Source organism: Mus caroli, unplaced genomic scaffold, assembly GCF_978045245.1.
Source record: "Mus caroli unplaced genomic scaffold, Mus_caroli_1 scaffold_6, whole genome shotgun sequence".
Lineage (NCBI taxonomy): Eukaryota > Metazoa > Chordata > Mammalia > Rodentia > Muridae > Mus > Mus caroli.
In genome coordinates, this window is record NW_028227261.1 from 69447657 (window position 1) to 69462467 (window position 14811).

Below are 14811 nucleotides of genomic sequence, written 5' to 3' on the forward strand. Positions count from 1 at the left end.
CTGGTTCTATAAGAGAACAGGCTGAGCAAGCAGTGGTGAACAAGCTAGTAAGCAGCATCCCTTCGTGGTTCTCTGCATCAGATCATGCCTCCGGGTTCCTGCCCTGTTTGAGTCCTGTTCTGAGTTCCTTTGATGATGATCAATGATATTGGAAGTCTGAAACCAATACTCCCTTTCCTCTCCAAGTTGCTTTCATCACAGCAATAGTAACCCTAGTTAAGGCAGGCTGTGTCACTGTTACTCTCCATCTAGCACTGGCCACTCTTTACTCTCATTAAGAAAGCCTATGCTCCATTAAAAGTAAAGATGCTGTAGAGGAGAGAACAGTGCTTGAGAGATTTGTGTATTGTTCAATGGGTGCCGGGAAGTGCTGTGGTTTCTTTTCATGTTGAAGATGTTCTAAGGCAGTTGTGAGTTCCCTGATTCCTCCAGCACTGGGTATCACGTGAACATATGGTGAAACAATCAGATGGTGTCCTGATGGGACTTTTTAGCTTCCTGTGTCCACCTCCACATGGACAGTGCCTATCACACTTTATTTGGTTGTGTGTCTGTGGCTGTTCTTGACATAATAGACTTTCATTTCCTCAAGGATAGATGTCCTGCCTTTATCCTGATAGCAGCAGCCCCTAGAATCTACGGTGCAGAAAACGAGCTGGAAAGTCAACAGATGTTGGTGACATATATGGTTACACAAGGGGAGGAGTGAGAGAGAGCATGCAAGCAAACCTGTGACCCTGTCAAGTAACACCACATTTCACTTCCATCTTTCAGAACAAGGATGACAAAGGATGCAACAGGATGAGGAGAACATTAACATATTCCACACCTTGGAGTACCTCGGGTGGAATGACCAATGCACAGACTCTGATGGACTCCCACAGATGATTTCACTACCTCTGTCCAGACTTCAGGGATATGCCACTGTTATGAACTCCAAAAGTTGGTTTCAAAATCTGAATGAAGAGGGCCTGTATCATAGCTATCATTCCTGAAGGTTTTTATATTTGGCCTTGGATATAAAGTAGCAAGTATTATGTGACTTTATTCTACCCACGAGGTGCCTGAGAAAAATGAGACATATGGATCAAGTGGGAATCACACCATTAACAACACTGTGCATTTCATGACTTTTCACAGCCTCAAAGATGAGAACTACTAGATAAAATAGATGCAGCAAATTAAGAACTCTACTCCACGCCATGTTGGCTCTCTTTACTTTGATTCTGTTACTGGCTATAAATGCTTCCTATGCAGTATAATTGAGTATGTGCTACCACTGATATCTTTATTGATCTATATTCATATCCAAATCCAGTACATCTTACATATGCTTTACAAGAACTCAAAAGTTTAAGCTGGAAGCATGCATGAGGTTACTTGGTTCAACTTTCGCATTATTTTGGATGTAGAAGCAGAAGCTCAAAGAAAGTTATAAGCTTTCCAGGTTCACTGTGTTCTCTCTGGCCATCAGAACTGACACCTTTGTCTCCTGAAAAAAAGAAAAATGCTGCCCATAACATATTCCAGAGCAACAGTGCTGGAGACCACAGAAGAGAATTGTGTTAAATGGAGGATGAGGCAAAACAACTGAGAGAAAATCCATCTCTAAAATATATTCCAGACCTTCTCACAGTGTAATGCTGGTCCAAGTAACCATAGATGCTCACCTAAGCTATTCTAGTTGCAAAATCTCCTAGTCCTCTACTTTCCCATCATTGTCAAGAGTGAGCTGAAACACTCTGGCTCATTGAACTACAACTTCAATTCTGTTCTCCCCTGCCCAAGTTTTTCCAGACACTTTGTATGAAAAATATAAAGACCTGGTAGTGCCTTGTACAATCTAGCTGCTTCCAACTAAGACAAACCTTAGTTTGTCTTGGCCCCCAACACTGTTACTCTCACTGAGGAGACTCTAGGCTCACCAGCTTTATGCTTGCTTTGAAAAATACTACAGTCGTATGGCCCTCAGAGCCTTTCCACTATCTAGTCAATTTAGGAAGTTCATCATGGAAAGTCACAGATGATTTATTTCAGTGACTTACAACTCATTCAAGTAGGCTTTTTAGTCATCCAAATCTGAAGCATCCACGAAGCCTTTGAGCTTCTGCACAGCGTAGATTACAACTTGATGTGTTGTGATCTCTTCTTTTCCTTCCTTTCCCTTCTCTCTTGAGCCCCTTCTTTCTCTCTACAGTTATGGAGTCTATAAGGCCAAATGCCTCATGGGTACTAGGCAAGCACTCTACCAATGAGCTATACCCAGAAGACATGTTTTCTTTTACATAATTTTCATGTTTCGAATATCCTTCATTCTACTAAAACCTTAAGAAGAAGTAGAGCTTGCTTATCCATATATCCAAAGTTGTGTATCATTTTCTTGATCAATAAATATTTTGTTTTAAAAACAGTAAAATGTTTCAGTGGGGTGAAATAATCTCAATAAAGAATTGAATAACACTAAAAGCTACCATAAGCATCTTGGCCCTTTATGTTGGCAATTTTGGTCACCATCCTCTAACTACCAATTTATGTGTAGGCTAAGAAAGATGGAGAATAAAGTTTCAAAATAATAAAGAAGTTTTGTAAATACTTGTGGAGTCAATTTAGAATGTTAACATAAGCTTGAAGGATTCAGATTTGACGTTTAATTTAAACAAAGAACCAGCTCCAAGACCTGGACAGGCTAAGTGCAGGGCTTCTCTGACTTACACATCTTGCTTGAATGGTGTGCTAGTTTCATCTGTTATTTACTTCACCTTTTCTGAGTCTTGTCTTCCAGGGAGGATCTTGCTGCTTTCTTAGAAATGAGGGTACAACTATAAAATGGGCTGTATTGATGGGCAGTGTCCTTAGGAATTATATTAGTTGATTTTCTGTTGCTGTGGTTAAAATATCACAACTCAAAGAAACTTACAGAAGACATCATTTAATTTGGCTCACAGCTCCTAAGGAACGAGTCTATCATGGAGTTGGGCATGGCAGAAGCAGAATACATGGCAGAAGGCCCAAGAACCAGAGAGATCTCATCTCCAGCATGAAACACCTGGTAACAAGAATCAAGTGAGATGGAGCTATAAGCTCTCAAAAGTAGCTCCAGATGTAACTTCCAGGAAGCTATACCCCTCAAGAGTGCCATCACAGCCTCCAAATAGCACCACCAACTGTAGAACAAGCCTACAAATACCTGAGCCAGGAGGAACTTTTAACATTTAAACTACCACAGGCACGAAAAGACTTTGGGCTCAGGACTGTGTGAACTCTGGAAACACTGCGAGGATTTTGCTGCTTCTGTATTAATACATTTCATCATTCTTTCCTATTTTTCTTTATGTGCACATGTGTATGTCCGTGCATGTGTATGTGTATATGCATAAGGTATCTACAAGGCCAGATAGGGATATCAGATCCTCTTAAGCTGGAGGTACAGGTTTGGGAGACACTTGACATGGGCACTAGGCCTCTCTGCAAGAGCAGCAAGTGCTCTTAACTGAAGAGCCAGCTCTCCAGGCCCTGGCAATAAACTTATTAAAGTCTTGGGGCTGATTTTTTTCTCAGAAAGTCACAAAAATTGGAAAATATTTTCTGCTCTTCATCTTGCTTTGGGGAACTAGATTTTTTAAGAAATGTAATATTTAACAGCTCTACAAAGTAAAATAGTAATGAGTTGAATTTTTCAAGACCCAGTGGTTCAGAAGTGTCCCAGAAAGCCGTCTAGGGAAAAGGTGTATCCCTGAAAGCTGAGCTGAGGGACTCTCAGGTTGCTAAACTCAGCTGAACTGCCCTAAACATCTCAAGTTGAAAAATAGAAGTGTGAGTATAGAAAAGAGCTGGTCTTAGGAGATTTATTTATTTATTTATTTATTTATTTATTTATTTAATGGCAATGTTGTTTCTGCCACAGCCAAAATCGAGGAAGAAAAATCCTTCAATTATTTGACTACTCTCCATGCTCATAAAACAATCAGTATCAGTTTGAGTCTCCAAGCTGTAAAAATTGGGTTCATATAATACTGTAATTGAAAATGATTTGAGGTGAGAGTCGGCCTGCGTGGGCCCATGAAAGTGCTCAAAACAATTCTGAGGAAGTTATAAAAATTACTGAAGTGTTTTTAAGGACAGGGCAGACAGTCCGCTACTCAACATGCTAACAGTTCACCTACAGAATACAGCTCAGGCTATCTCTGCTAGCCTACACACTCAAAAGACAAGAAGGAAGATAAGAGAATTGAATCACAGCATGTTCTTTATTTTTTAAAAAACTAAACAAACAAACAAACACCAACCCTGTTATCAAAGCAATTCCTACTAAAAATAGAGGACTAGATAAAAACCCATAAATTTATGCACATTTCCACCAAGACATCTTTTCATACTATTTCAAGAGGTTTTGGTGGTAAGCCTAGCTTTTTACAAGAGTGAGACATCCATCTTTCCAACTTTTTTCATACCATAACTTGAACTGTCAATTCCATTTAAAGAATGTACAATCAGTCTCCATTTGTTTTAACCAGCCAACAATTGAATGACATTTGTATGTGAGGAAGAAAGTATAGGTGATGATGATGGACAGTGTATGATCTGACATCTTCTATCCTAAGTAGAAACGAGGCTCTAGCTACACAAAGATTTCCATCAAATCATTATGCTTACTCCCCAGGGTCATGCCTGCTTTCCTGTGTGTTCCCTTTGGGCATTTAAGACCCGACAGAGAACTTTCCAGTGGTTTTATTCTGTCATCTCTGTTGAGACCTTCAGTCACATACCATGTCTGCACTTCAATGTTTCTCAGTATTTCTGCAAGTCTTCAAGCCTGGCCATCATCATCTATACAGGACCAGCCCCCTTAGCTGCCCGACACTTGTTTACTGAGTGCTCATCTCTACTCTGACCAATCTAAGACCTTGAGTTCACTAAGAGTGAAGTATGTAGCTTTTCCATTTGTCAAGATGACTTGATTTGTCACCAGTCCCCTCCATGAGGAAGTGTGGTGTGGTGTCTAGGGCATTCTTACATCCTCAAATTACCATTTACCTTTCATGCTCAACTCAGCTTTGTCATTTTTTTATGAGTGTGTGCGGTGCCGGGAATTGAACCCAGTACCTTACACATGTTAGCTAAGTTGTGTCTACATGTGAGTAAGAGCCCTCAGAAATCCCAGGGTTGATGCAAGCAAGCAAGACTCCTTGCTTAAGATATTTCTTTCATACATTTTATAAAAATAATGCTGGTATTTGTCTAAAAGTCATATTGAAATTTAATTTCCATTGTTACAGTATTAAGGGGAATTGTGTTCCTGTCAGAAAGGATTAGTTAAGCTCAGCCCATTTATCCTGACTTGCCATTTAAACTGCTCTTGCCAGATGCTGGGACCCAGTTCCTGAACTTCTCAGTCTTCAGCACCAGGTTCTACATGAACCTGTACTGTTTATTAACTACTCAGCCTGTGAGATTCTGTTCACAAAATAGATCCGTATACATAGCTCCTGCCACCCACCCCATTTCTTCATTATTATACTTCTTTATTTTGTTGCAGTTTTCTTTTATTCTTGATAAATTATGGATCTGTGAGAGTGGAATGGGGAAGAGAGGAGGGAGGGGCCTGCGATTGGAATGTAAAGTAAATAAAAAATGAAAAATTATTATTTTATGTGCATAAATGTTTTCCTGCACATATGTCTGTGTATCGTATTTGTGTCTGGTGCTTGCAGAGACCAAAAGAAGACACTGTGTCCCCTGGGATTAGAGTGTCAGATGGTAATGAACTATGCTGTGGGTACTGGAAACTGAACTCAGGTCCTCTGGAAGGGCAACCAGTGCTCTTAATAATCTCTAAGCATCCCTCCGGCCATCCTCCGGGACTGTGTTATTTCTGATACTTGTTCTCATCCTTCATCTAGCATTTTGAATACTCATTTTATATTGAGCAAATACCCATTATGAGCTTATTATATATTCATTAACAGTTCTAGTCCCGAGGAACGACAGATTGAACAAAATGAATGAGGTTCTAGCCTTCGTGAGTATGCAGATACACACAACCAAAGCAAACCATAATATGGATTTGAGTAGAGAAAAGTTCTATAAAGAAAGTTGAGTGATGCTTGGTGCAGTGGTGCCACCTTTAATCCTAACATTTGGGGGAGCGGGTGCAGAAGCAGGCTGATTTCTGTGAATTTTAGTCTAGTCTACGTAGCAAGTTCCATGCCAGCCAGGGCTATAGAGAGCGAGACCCCGTCCAAATACTGAGTGGAGCTGAGTGGTAGAACAGTGGTAGCTGAGTGGTAGAGAAACATTAGGAATGATGGTCCAGGAGGCCATTCTGAGGGAAGGACATGTCAACTGAATCTAAACACAAAAGTGCCAATCAATGAGGGAGAGCTTCCTGAACAGAGGGATTAGGCGGTACAAAGCGTTTAAAATGTGCTTATCTCTTTTCTTCCTTTCCTCCAGCTACACCCCAACTTCAGGTGCTTGTCTGTTTTGCCTGCTCATACACAGTACCCTTAGCTTTTATTCCTGGAGGATGCATTTCCTCAGGGGCTAAGCCTTCATACATTGTCTCTCCCATATGTTACTGGATCCCGCGCAACTCAGCCGTTGCTATAGAACTTACTTTCTGAAGGTGAAACTCGGCACAGTCGTCTCAATTCAGACTCCCCTTTGCTCCCCTGTGTCCACTGAGCCCACGAACTTGGAAGCTAACGTTCAAAGATTTTCTCGGTATGACCTTAAATTACCTTTCAACTCTTTCCTGCATGTTGGCAGGCACAAGTGACTAACATGATTGCGCAGTACAGCCTTTAATACTCCTGCCTCCAACGAGGCCCACAGTGTTCGCTCTGTTGAAGTAATTGTCATCTCCTCACACACAGCACGGGCCAGTTGTACCTCTCAGGCCCTATTTCACTCCATCTTTTCCTTTAATACACTTCAAAATTCTCTGTTGTCATCCCAAACAACTTCATCCCAACTGGTGTTTGTCATGTTTGCCCAGGAATGAGGTTATGTGTCCATCTATCTCGCTCTCCCCACCCCACACTCTGTAGCAGATGTTGAGAGCAGTGACCACGTGTTATTTATCCCTGTGCTAGCACAATGCCCCACACGTAGCCGGCATTAAATGTTTGCTGGACAGATGAAGGCATTCAGCAAACCTGAATCTGATTAACTAATATTTATTTCATGATACTCCAAGTGTTTTCCTTTTTTTTTTTTTTAATCATTCCCTGCCTCATTTCTCATGAGAGCTGTATGTGAAAAGACAGAGCAGGGAGAAATACAGTTTGTTTTGAAACAGTCTAGTTAGTTTTAATCTGGTTGAACAGTTAAAAGTTTATACCGAGGAGCACTAGATATGATTGGGGAATCAGTATAGAATGCAATAAATAACTGTTTGTGAACTACTAATTGATTGTCTTCCCACTCAGGATCCATAAAACTTCTTAACATATCCCAGGGCTGAACGATTACAATCTCAAGCCAAAGGAGCTCACACTTACCACATTACTGCATGTTCTATATCGAATATTTCTTCCTTCACAGCTCCTATGTCACAAAAAGAGAAAAAATTAGTAAATTTCATTATAACCTATGAAAGTCTCAAAGTTTGGACTAATTTTCTCTCATGATTTATTCTTCATTTTCCTTCTAAATAGATTCTTAGGTTATCAAAATTGTTGGAAAATATCTTTACCCACTGAATTTTATGGCCCTCCACTTAAATATTTTTGAAGATGCTATTAAATATACTTTAAAGACAATGTATTGACAGGTATATAATATTTTCTCAAAAGGTACAATTGATATGCCCACACCAATCCTTTTTCATTTCAGGAATTTCAAAGGATTCAATAAATGAGGGTACAGCAAACCATCTTCATGCATGTGTTTTATCTAAGTTTCTGACTGCATCTTTAAACAGATAAAATTGTAGAAGTAGAATTACTGAACTAAAGGGAAGAAACTTTGGTAAGGCACCCGCAAGTTATTGCCAAATTGCATTCCATAAAGGGTGTGCTATTACATACTCCTACCAGCACTACATGGGAGTTTCCATTTTACTAAATTCTCATGAATAAAAATAATTGAGTTTTGCTAAAACATTCAGCGATGACAATGGGTGAACAATAGTGCTCTGCTCTTTTCTTCAAGTGAACCCACGCTTTTCAGAAGGCAAGTAAAATGATGTTAGGAAATGATCACGCAAGTAGTTATCAGGCATGGAGTTCCAGAGACAATTTTAAGTTTGTTCTACATTTATTACCTCTCCTGAGTTAGTGGGGTGATAAGGAATCATCGCTACCCTCACTTTATAGATGAGGTGATGCTTAAAGAGGGCTGTCAAAACCCCACCAGTGCTAAGTGGTGGAGTGATGCTGACAACAGGCCACTTGGTTTCAGGACTTAGATGTATAATCAGATCTTGCAATGCTCCTAATGCTTCCTAATCTTTCAATTCAGGAAACAGCTTGGACCCAACCGTTTCTGGCTATGAATGGAATTCCTTTGTTTGATGCAAAGTATTGAACACGACTTGGTCATATAATTATGCATAAAAATAGTGATAGGCCTCAAAGATGTTAACAAGAACAAAATGGCATCTGAAAACACAATTACACACATTAGACTAAAGAAAGCATCTTAAATACACCTGCTTGAATAATTTAAATAAGCTTTCTTCTAGAGATATTAACCTATACAGAATTGGCCAGAGTAATCCTTGGAAAAATGAGTGATAGCATATTGTGTAAAAGATTGATTGAAATACTTTTGACTAAGGTGGGTTGTTTTTATTATTGTCTATTATTATTTATTACAATTATTAATACTATTAGTATTTTTTTGCGATTGAACTTAGGATCTTGCACATGTTGGTAAATGTTCTACTACTAAGCATATCTCCAGCCTTGACAATGTACTCATTATTGAAATATTATAATATGTGAATGATAAATTGTAATAAAAACACTCTGGCCCTGTGTTTGCATATTATCCTAAGCTTTTCAACAACCACAAAGTCATATTATTCTCACTTCACAAATGAAACTAAGATCAAGAGTGTTGAGCAAGCTTACAGCTATACACACAGAGAAGAGTCCCAGGGATTTGAACCCTGGGCCCGACTAACTCAAAAGTAAAACACCAGAAAAGGCACAAGATGTGAGAAGGATGTGTGGGATACTAATGCTAGATATGACTCATATCATATCAATCTGCGTGCTGCTTCTTGAGTCTGACAAATATTCCCATAATGCAAATCTACAGATACACGGGGGCATCTTCAAAACAAACACATTCATCAGTAACACACCATGTGAAGGATTTCAGTGCAGGGGAGCTCATTTTCAAACAATCACATTTATTATTATACTTAAATATAGACGTTTTTCTGTAAGTAGCAAAGTGATTCTTTCATCACAAGATTTAATTACTGTCCTGTATGCATTTCTTACTCCTAGGCATTTGCCTGGACACAACATCTCACCTGAGAATTAAGTAGCCCTTCCTTCCTTTCTTTTTATTGAAGTTTATCAACCTAAAACATCTGAGTGGACTCCTTCATATTTACACAATGTAAAACTCATCCCTGGAGCTGAAAACCAACAGAACTTTCCATCCAAATAGTTTCTGAGAAATGTTATTGTGCTTCAGTGGGGCAGGATTTGTGTGGGACCATGAAAGTCAGCCTAGTTTCTGATTGAGTTAGGTTGGAAACCTGGTGACCCCACAGGGGATAACCCTGCAAGGAACAGTAGGTATTTTCCTATGCTTCTGGACACCAGGCTCCTGATACGAAGCCGAAGCTCTCCATAATTCTGTGGCCATTGGTCACTTAAGGGCAATGCCGCAAGCCCCTCCACAGGTAGAGGACATGACCACAGATCAAGTAGCCTCAAGACAGATCTCCATTTTAATGAGGTAACTAAAGACCTGAAGGGCTTAGCCAATTAAATCCTTCTCATTCACTCCTCCCTGAAAAAGGTATTTAACTTCAGGCCAGCCCTGAGAAAGGGGGTACAGTTTACTCATCGCCACTCTCTGCCGTGACAATAAATGCCTTAAAACCATGCACTGGGTAGTTCATAATGTTGTTGCACCTACAGGGTTGCAGACCCCTTTAGCTCCTTGGATACTTTCTCTAGCTCCTCCATTGGGGGCCCTGTGATCCATCCAATAGCTGACTGTGAGCATCCACTTCTGTGTTTGCTAGGCCCCGGCATAGTCTCACAAGAGACAGCTATATCAGGGTCCTTTCAGCAAAATCTTGCTGGCATATGCAATAGTGTCTGTGTTTGGTGGCTGATTATGGGATGGATCCCCGGGAGGGGCAGTCTCTGGATGGTCCATCCTTTTGTCTCAGATCCAAACTTTTTCTCTGTAACTCCTTCCATGGGTATTTTGTTCCCTATTCTAAGAAGGAATGAAGTATCCACGCATTGGTCTTCCTTCTTGATTGTCGTGTGTTTTGCAAATTGTATCTTGGGTATTCTAAGTTTCTGGTCTAATATCCACTTATCAATGAGTGCATATCCAGTGAGTTCTTTTGTGATTGGGTTACCTCACTCAGGATGAACTCTATATGCCCAGTACAGGGGAACGCCAGGGCCAAGAAGTGGGAGTGAGTAGGTAGGGGAGCAGGGGGGGGGATAGGGAAATTTCAGGATAGTATTTGAAATGTCAATGAAGAAAATATCTAATTAAACAAAGAATTTCTAAAACAAACAAACAAACAAACAAAAAAACATGCACTGTCTCTTTTCATAGGGAACCACTGTGGGGAGAAATGGAACAGATCTTCGTCTTGAGAGTTAGCTGCTAATCTCTCACAGAAGGCCTCTCAGTGCTTCTAGCCATGGCCTCCATCAACCCAAGCCAAGGACTCTCTCCACTCCCCAAGACCCAGCCAGAGCTCCCTTCAGCCTGAGGCTCCAGGCTAGATAAAGCCCGTGAGCCCCACTCGGTTCTCAGCTCTTCCATGGCATCCAGTGGCATCTGGGGTGCCCAAGAGTCTGAGAACTTGATGGTCCCGGCCTCCGTGCAGGCCCGGGGACCCCCAAGCTGTCTTAGGCAGTCCCTGGGGACCTCAGCCTGCACTCCCCCACCCCTGGAGCGGGGTCCAGACTCAGCTGCTCTGAGTTCACCTGTGGGAACCCAGTGCACATAAGTGAACTATACAGAGGGGCAGGTCATTTCAGGAGACCCCACGAGATCTCTTAGCCCTTGAAGAGACAGCCACCAGGACTTCTAGATACTTGTAAATGTATGTCCAAGTGCCTACTGTCTTAATCTAGGTTCATAATGGATGCTGAAAACTTGGACTTGACCTGGGGACAACTAGTCTTATCACACAGGGCAGAAATGTACATCCGGGTGATGCCAGGCCTTGCATTCACATGATGTAGTCTTCTCAGGTGCTAACCTTTCTCTTAGGCTCCATTTCATGTTTGTGTTTAGGAGAGTCATTCCTTCAAGCTCTGTCCTCTAAAAAGAGGACATTCTTAAAAGAGTTAATAGCTACCTCTAAGTGTAGTTTCTTAAACAAAAGGCAAAATGGATCTTGTTTATAGTAAAATACATTCAGAAAGGGCTTGTTTCAACAAGAGCCAATTAAGTACTGTCTCTCTAAAAGTGTCTTCATGTATCCATGATTACATTATATTTCTATTCTGTGTTTTGAAATAATTGGAAATAATTCAAGTATGACTGTCTAGTGAGTACTTTATTAATATTGGCAATCTGAATTTCCTTTAGCAAACTGTAAGTGAATGTACATAGCCCTGGACCCTGAACTTGAGCCTTACTCTTCCTACCATGCATTTCTGGAATCACCTACTTCAAATATTAAGAAATTGGCATACAAAATTCTCCACCATCGGTAACATGTAATTTGGTAACATCTGCCTTTGGAAACCTAATTTTAGTGAAAGGTATCTTTAATCTTCTTTGTAGCTACATTTAAGGTTGCCACCCCCTCTGCCCACAACTCTGCTTCACACCATTTGAGGTCAAACTTTATTCATTCAACAAAGCCACTCAAATTCAGCAAATAATACATCCCTAGTAGAAGTCCAAGGAGGCATTCTGCCTGATGCCATCTTTCAGGTGATGAGTTGGCTGGGGCAAAGAGTTCTGTGCCATACCAAGGCATCACAATCTCCCATAATCTGCAAAGTAGCCTAATGAGCCAAAGGTGTATGGAATCCACCTTAAATCTGCCTTTTCAAAGCAAATGTAAACTGACTGAGGGGCTTGTGGGAGCATAAATTAGGAGCTGAAGTTACAAGCGTTATAGTTACATATTTTTGTAACCTCTGCTTTATATTTCAACACCTCTGCTCTATAACAACTTCTCATTATAAGAACACAGTAACTGTACTGCCAACTTGGGGACCCTGACTTTTGTATACAGAGGGGGAGAGAGGAAGAGAGGGAGAGGGGGAGGGGGGAGAGGAAGAGGGATGTAGGGGGAATAGGGAGGAGGAGGGGGAGGGAGAGAGAGGGAGAAGGAGGAAGGTAGAGGGAGGAGGAGAGGGGGAGGAAGAGGGAGAGAGAGTAGAGAGGGAAAGATTAAAAACTAATGAAGAGGCTATATTAGATAGAGATGGAGATTAGGTTCAGGGAAAGCATTGTAAGTCGCACTGTAAGCCAGCCTTCCCCATAGCTATGCGATCTTCTTTCAATCCTAGACAATTAAGAAAAGTTTCTGGACTTTTTGGCAGATTCCTGAGGCACAGTGAGGGGGCTGCAGCCCTGAAAAATCTAAACTTAGAGATGCATGAGACTCTTTTATGCTGAAGTTCTGAGTTTGTCTTATGAGGGTCCAGTTCTTTTACTTGCTATTATGAGTGTTTGGTATGTTCTAAATCACAACTAGAAAAATCACTACCAAGTTGTTGTCCTCTCACCCCCCACCCCACCCCCCATTTGATGTTCCATATATGTCCTCCTCTTTAAGTAAAGATGTGTTGCAACAAGCAAGCGAGTATTCACCAACACGGGGCAGGGGTATAAAAGTAAGGAGGGCACATGTGTGACCAAAAAGAGAAGAGCAACAGCAAAGCCCAACACTGCTGGGTGTGCACTGCTGAGACCATCTAAGGAAGCCAAATACAGTCAGCACTCCCACAGTGAAAACCGGCCCCCAGACCATACTCCCTGGTTAACAAGCTTTTGTACAATGCTTCCTGGTTTATAGTCATTTAGCTCATTTGCTGAGCATGGAGTATAAGCCAGCAGGAAGGAAGACCTTGAGGAAGATACAGAAAAGATGAAGTCCCTTGATGCTCAGCAAAGTTAGTTAGCTGAAGCAAACAGACACTTATCTGAATATCACTTACAACACTAGACTGCAGAAACAATGAAAGGGACAGTTTGGATATTAACTTCAGAAGGAGTTTGAGAAGGAGTAGAGAGGTATAACCTTTGTAGAGATGCCTTAGGTGGTGTGGTGTACGCAGGGTCCCAAGAATGTGACTAAAGAGAGGAAAATTTGAGGACAAGCTCTTTCCAGCTCCCACAGTCCAAATGTCTATGCCCTTCTATGCAGTTCACATGCACTATTGCTGAGTATCTGTTATGTACACAATCAGACAAGGTAAAATCATAGACCACAGCACCAGTATTCTAAAGTGGATGCTGTCATAAAAGGAACTATAACATGTCCAGACTGTGGAGGTGGTAATATCACTTTATAAACATAGCCCAATGTTAAGGGCTACTGCTAGAGGTGAATTTAAGTAGTACTTAGGATTCTGATTAAACTCCATGGCAGTGAGGGGAGGCCCAGTGACCATAATTTCATAGCACTAGAAAATGGCTCTGTAACTGCCTAGGTGTTTGCTCAGTTTTAGGAAACCCCTTTGTCTCTTGGTGTGTTTGATCTATGTGTTTGATTTATGAGCCACAGTGCAAAGCAAGATGCCTGTTGTACTCTTAATTAGCATTCTATGAGCATTTCTTGAGGTTATCAAGGGAGGGGGAGAGAGAAGAGGAAGGGAAGGTGGAAGAAAGAGAGGAAGGGAGGGACAAAGGAAGGGAAGGAGGGGGAGGGAGGGAGAAAAGAATGAAGGAGGGGACAGAAGTAGAGAGAAGAATGGAGGGAGAGAGGAAGGGTGGGAGGAAGAACTATGGGCTAAAGGGAGAAGGAAATAATAGGTAGAAGGAAATGTCATAAAGATAATTTCAAGCCAGGTAGAACTTATAACATCACATTTGTCCTAATTTTTGAACCCCAGATCTTGATTAAAATCTTTCCACAACAGCTAGAGACTTAAAATGAAACCAAGTAGTTACCCAAGGGCAGTACCTCTCTCTCTCCTCTGTGGCTGCCTGTCTTTATGTATTGACACCAGAATCCACCTGGATGCCTTCCTTACCCAATGCATTCCTTGCCTTTGAGAGATGGGGATGGGGAAGGTGAGGGAGGGGGATAGAGTGCTGCCTTTGGCTTGCCACCCACCTGTAGTATAGATGTTTACCCTGTGTCTTTAAAATGTACTCACATGCCCCAAGGTTTACAAATGTTCTTATCTTTGCTTGGTAGCCAAAAGAGACAATGAGACTAAAGACAAATGTGTTCCTGCAACTCGCATCCAAGGACTCCATCCTCTCCATGAGGAAGATGTTTATTATGACAAGCTAGTTCTCTCCCTAATAGACTCACCAGATACAATACTTGAGCTGAGAATTTATTAATTATCTTGGCCAGAGTAAAAGTTCCCCAGGCTTTCGTTACATGTTCCCCAGATGTTTACTGTAAAGTGGGGTCCTGGACAGTCACAACAGTTTCCCTTCAATTATTTCTACTGG

The 14811-nt window shown here is 41.2% G+C and overlaps 1 protein-coding gene across 2 annotated transcripts in view; it reads right to left on the reverse strand.

The window, feature by feature from the left end:
• Window positions 1-14811, reverse strand: part of Adamtsl1 (ADAMTS like 1) — a 367312-nt gene that overhangs the window by 302686 nt on the left and 49815 nt on the right. For both annotated transcript variants that reach the window (XM_021160015.3, XM_029476026.2), the window contains exon 3: window positions 7503-7548. In XM_021160015.3, coding sequence (XP_021015674.2) covers window positions 7503-7548 — 46 coding nt within the window. The remainder of the gene's footprint in view (window positions 1-7502; window positions 7549-14811) is intronic.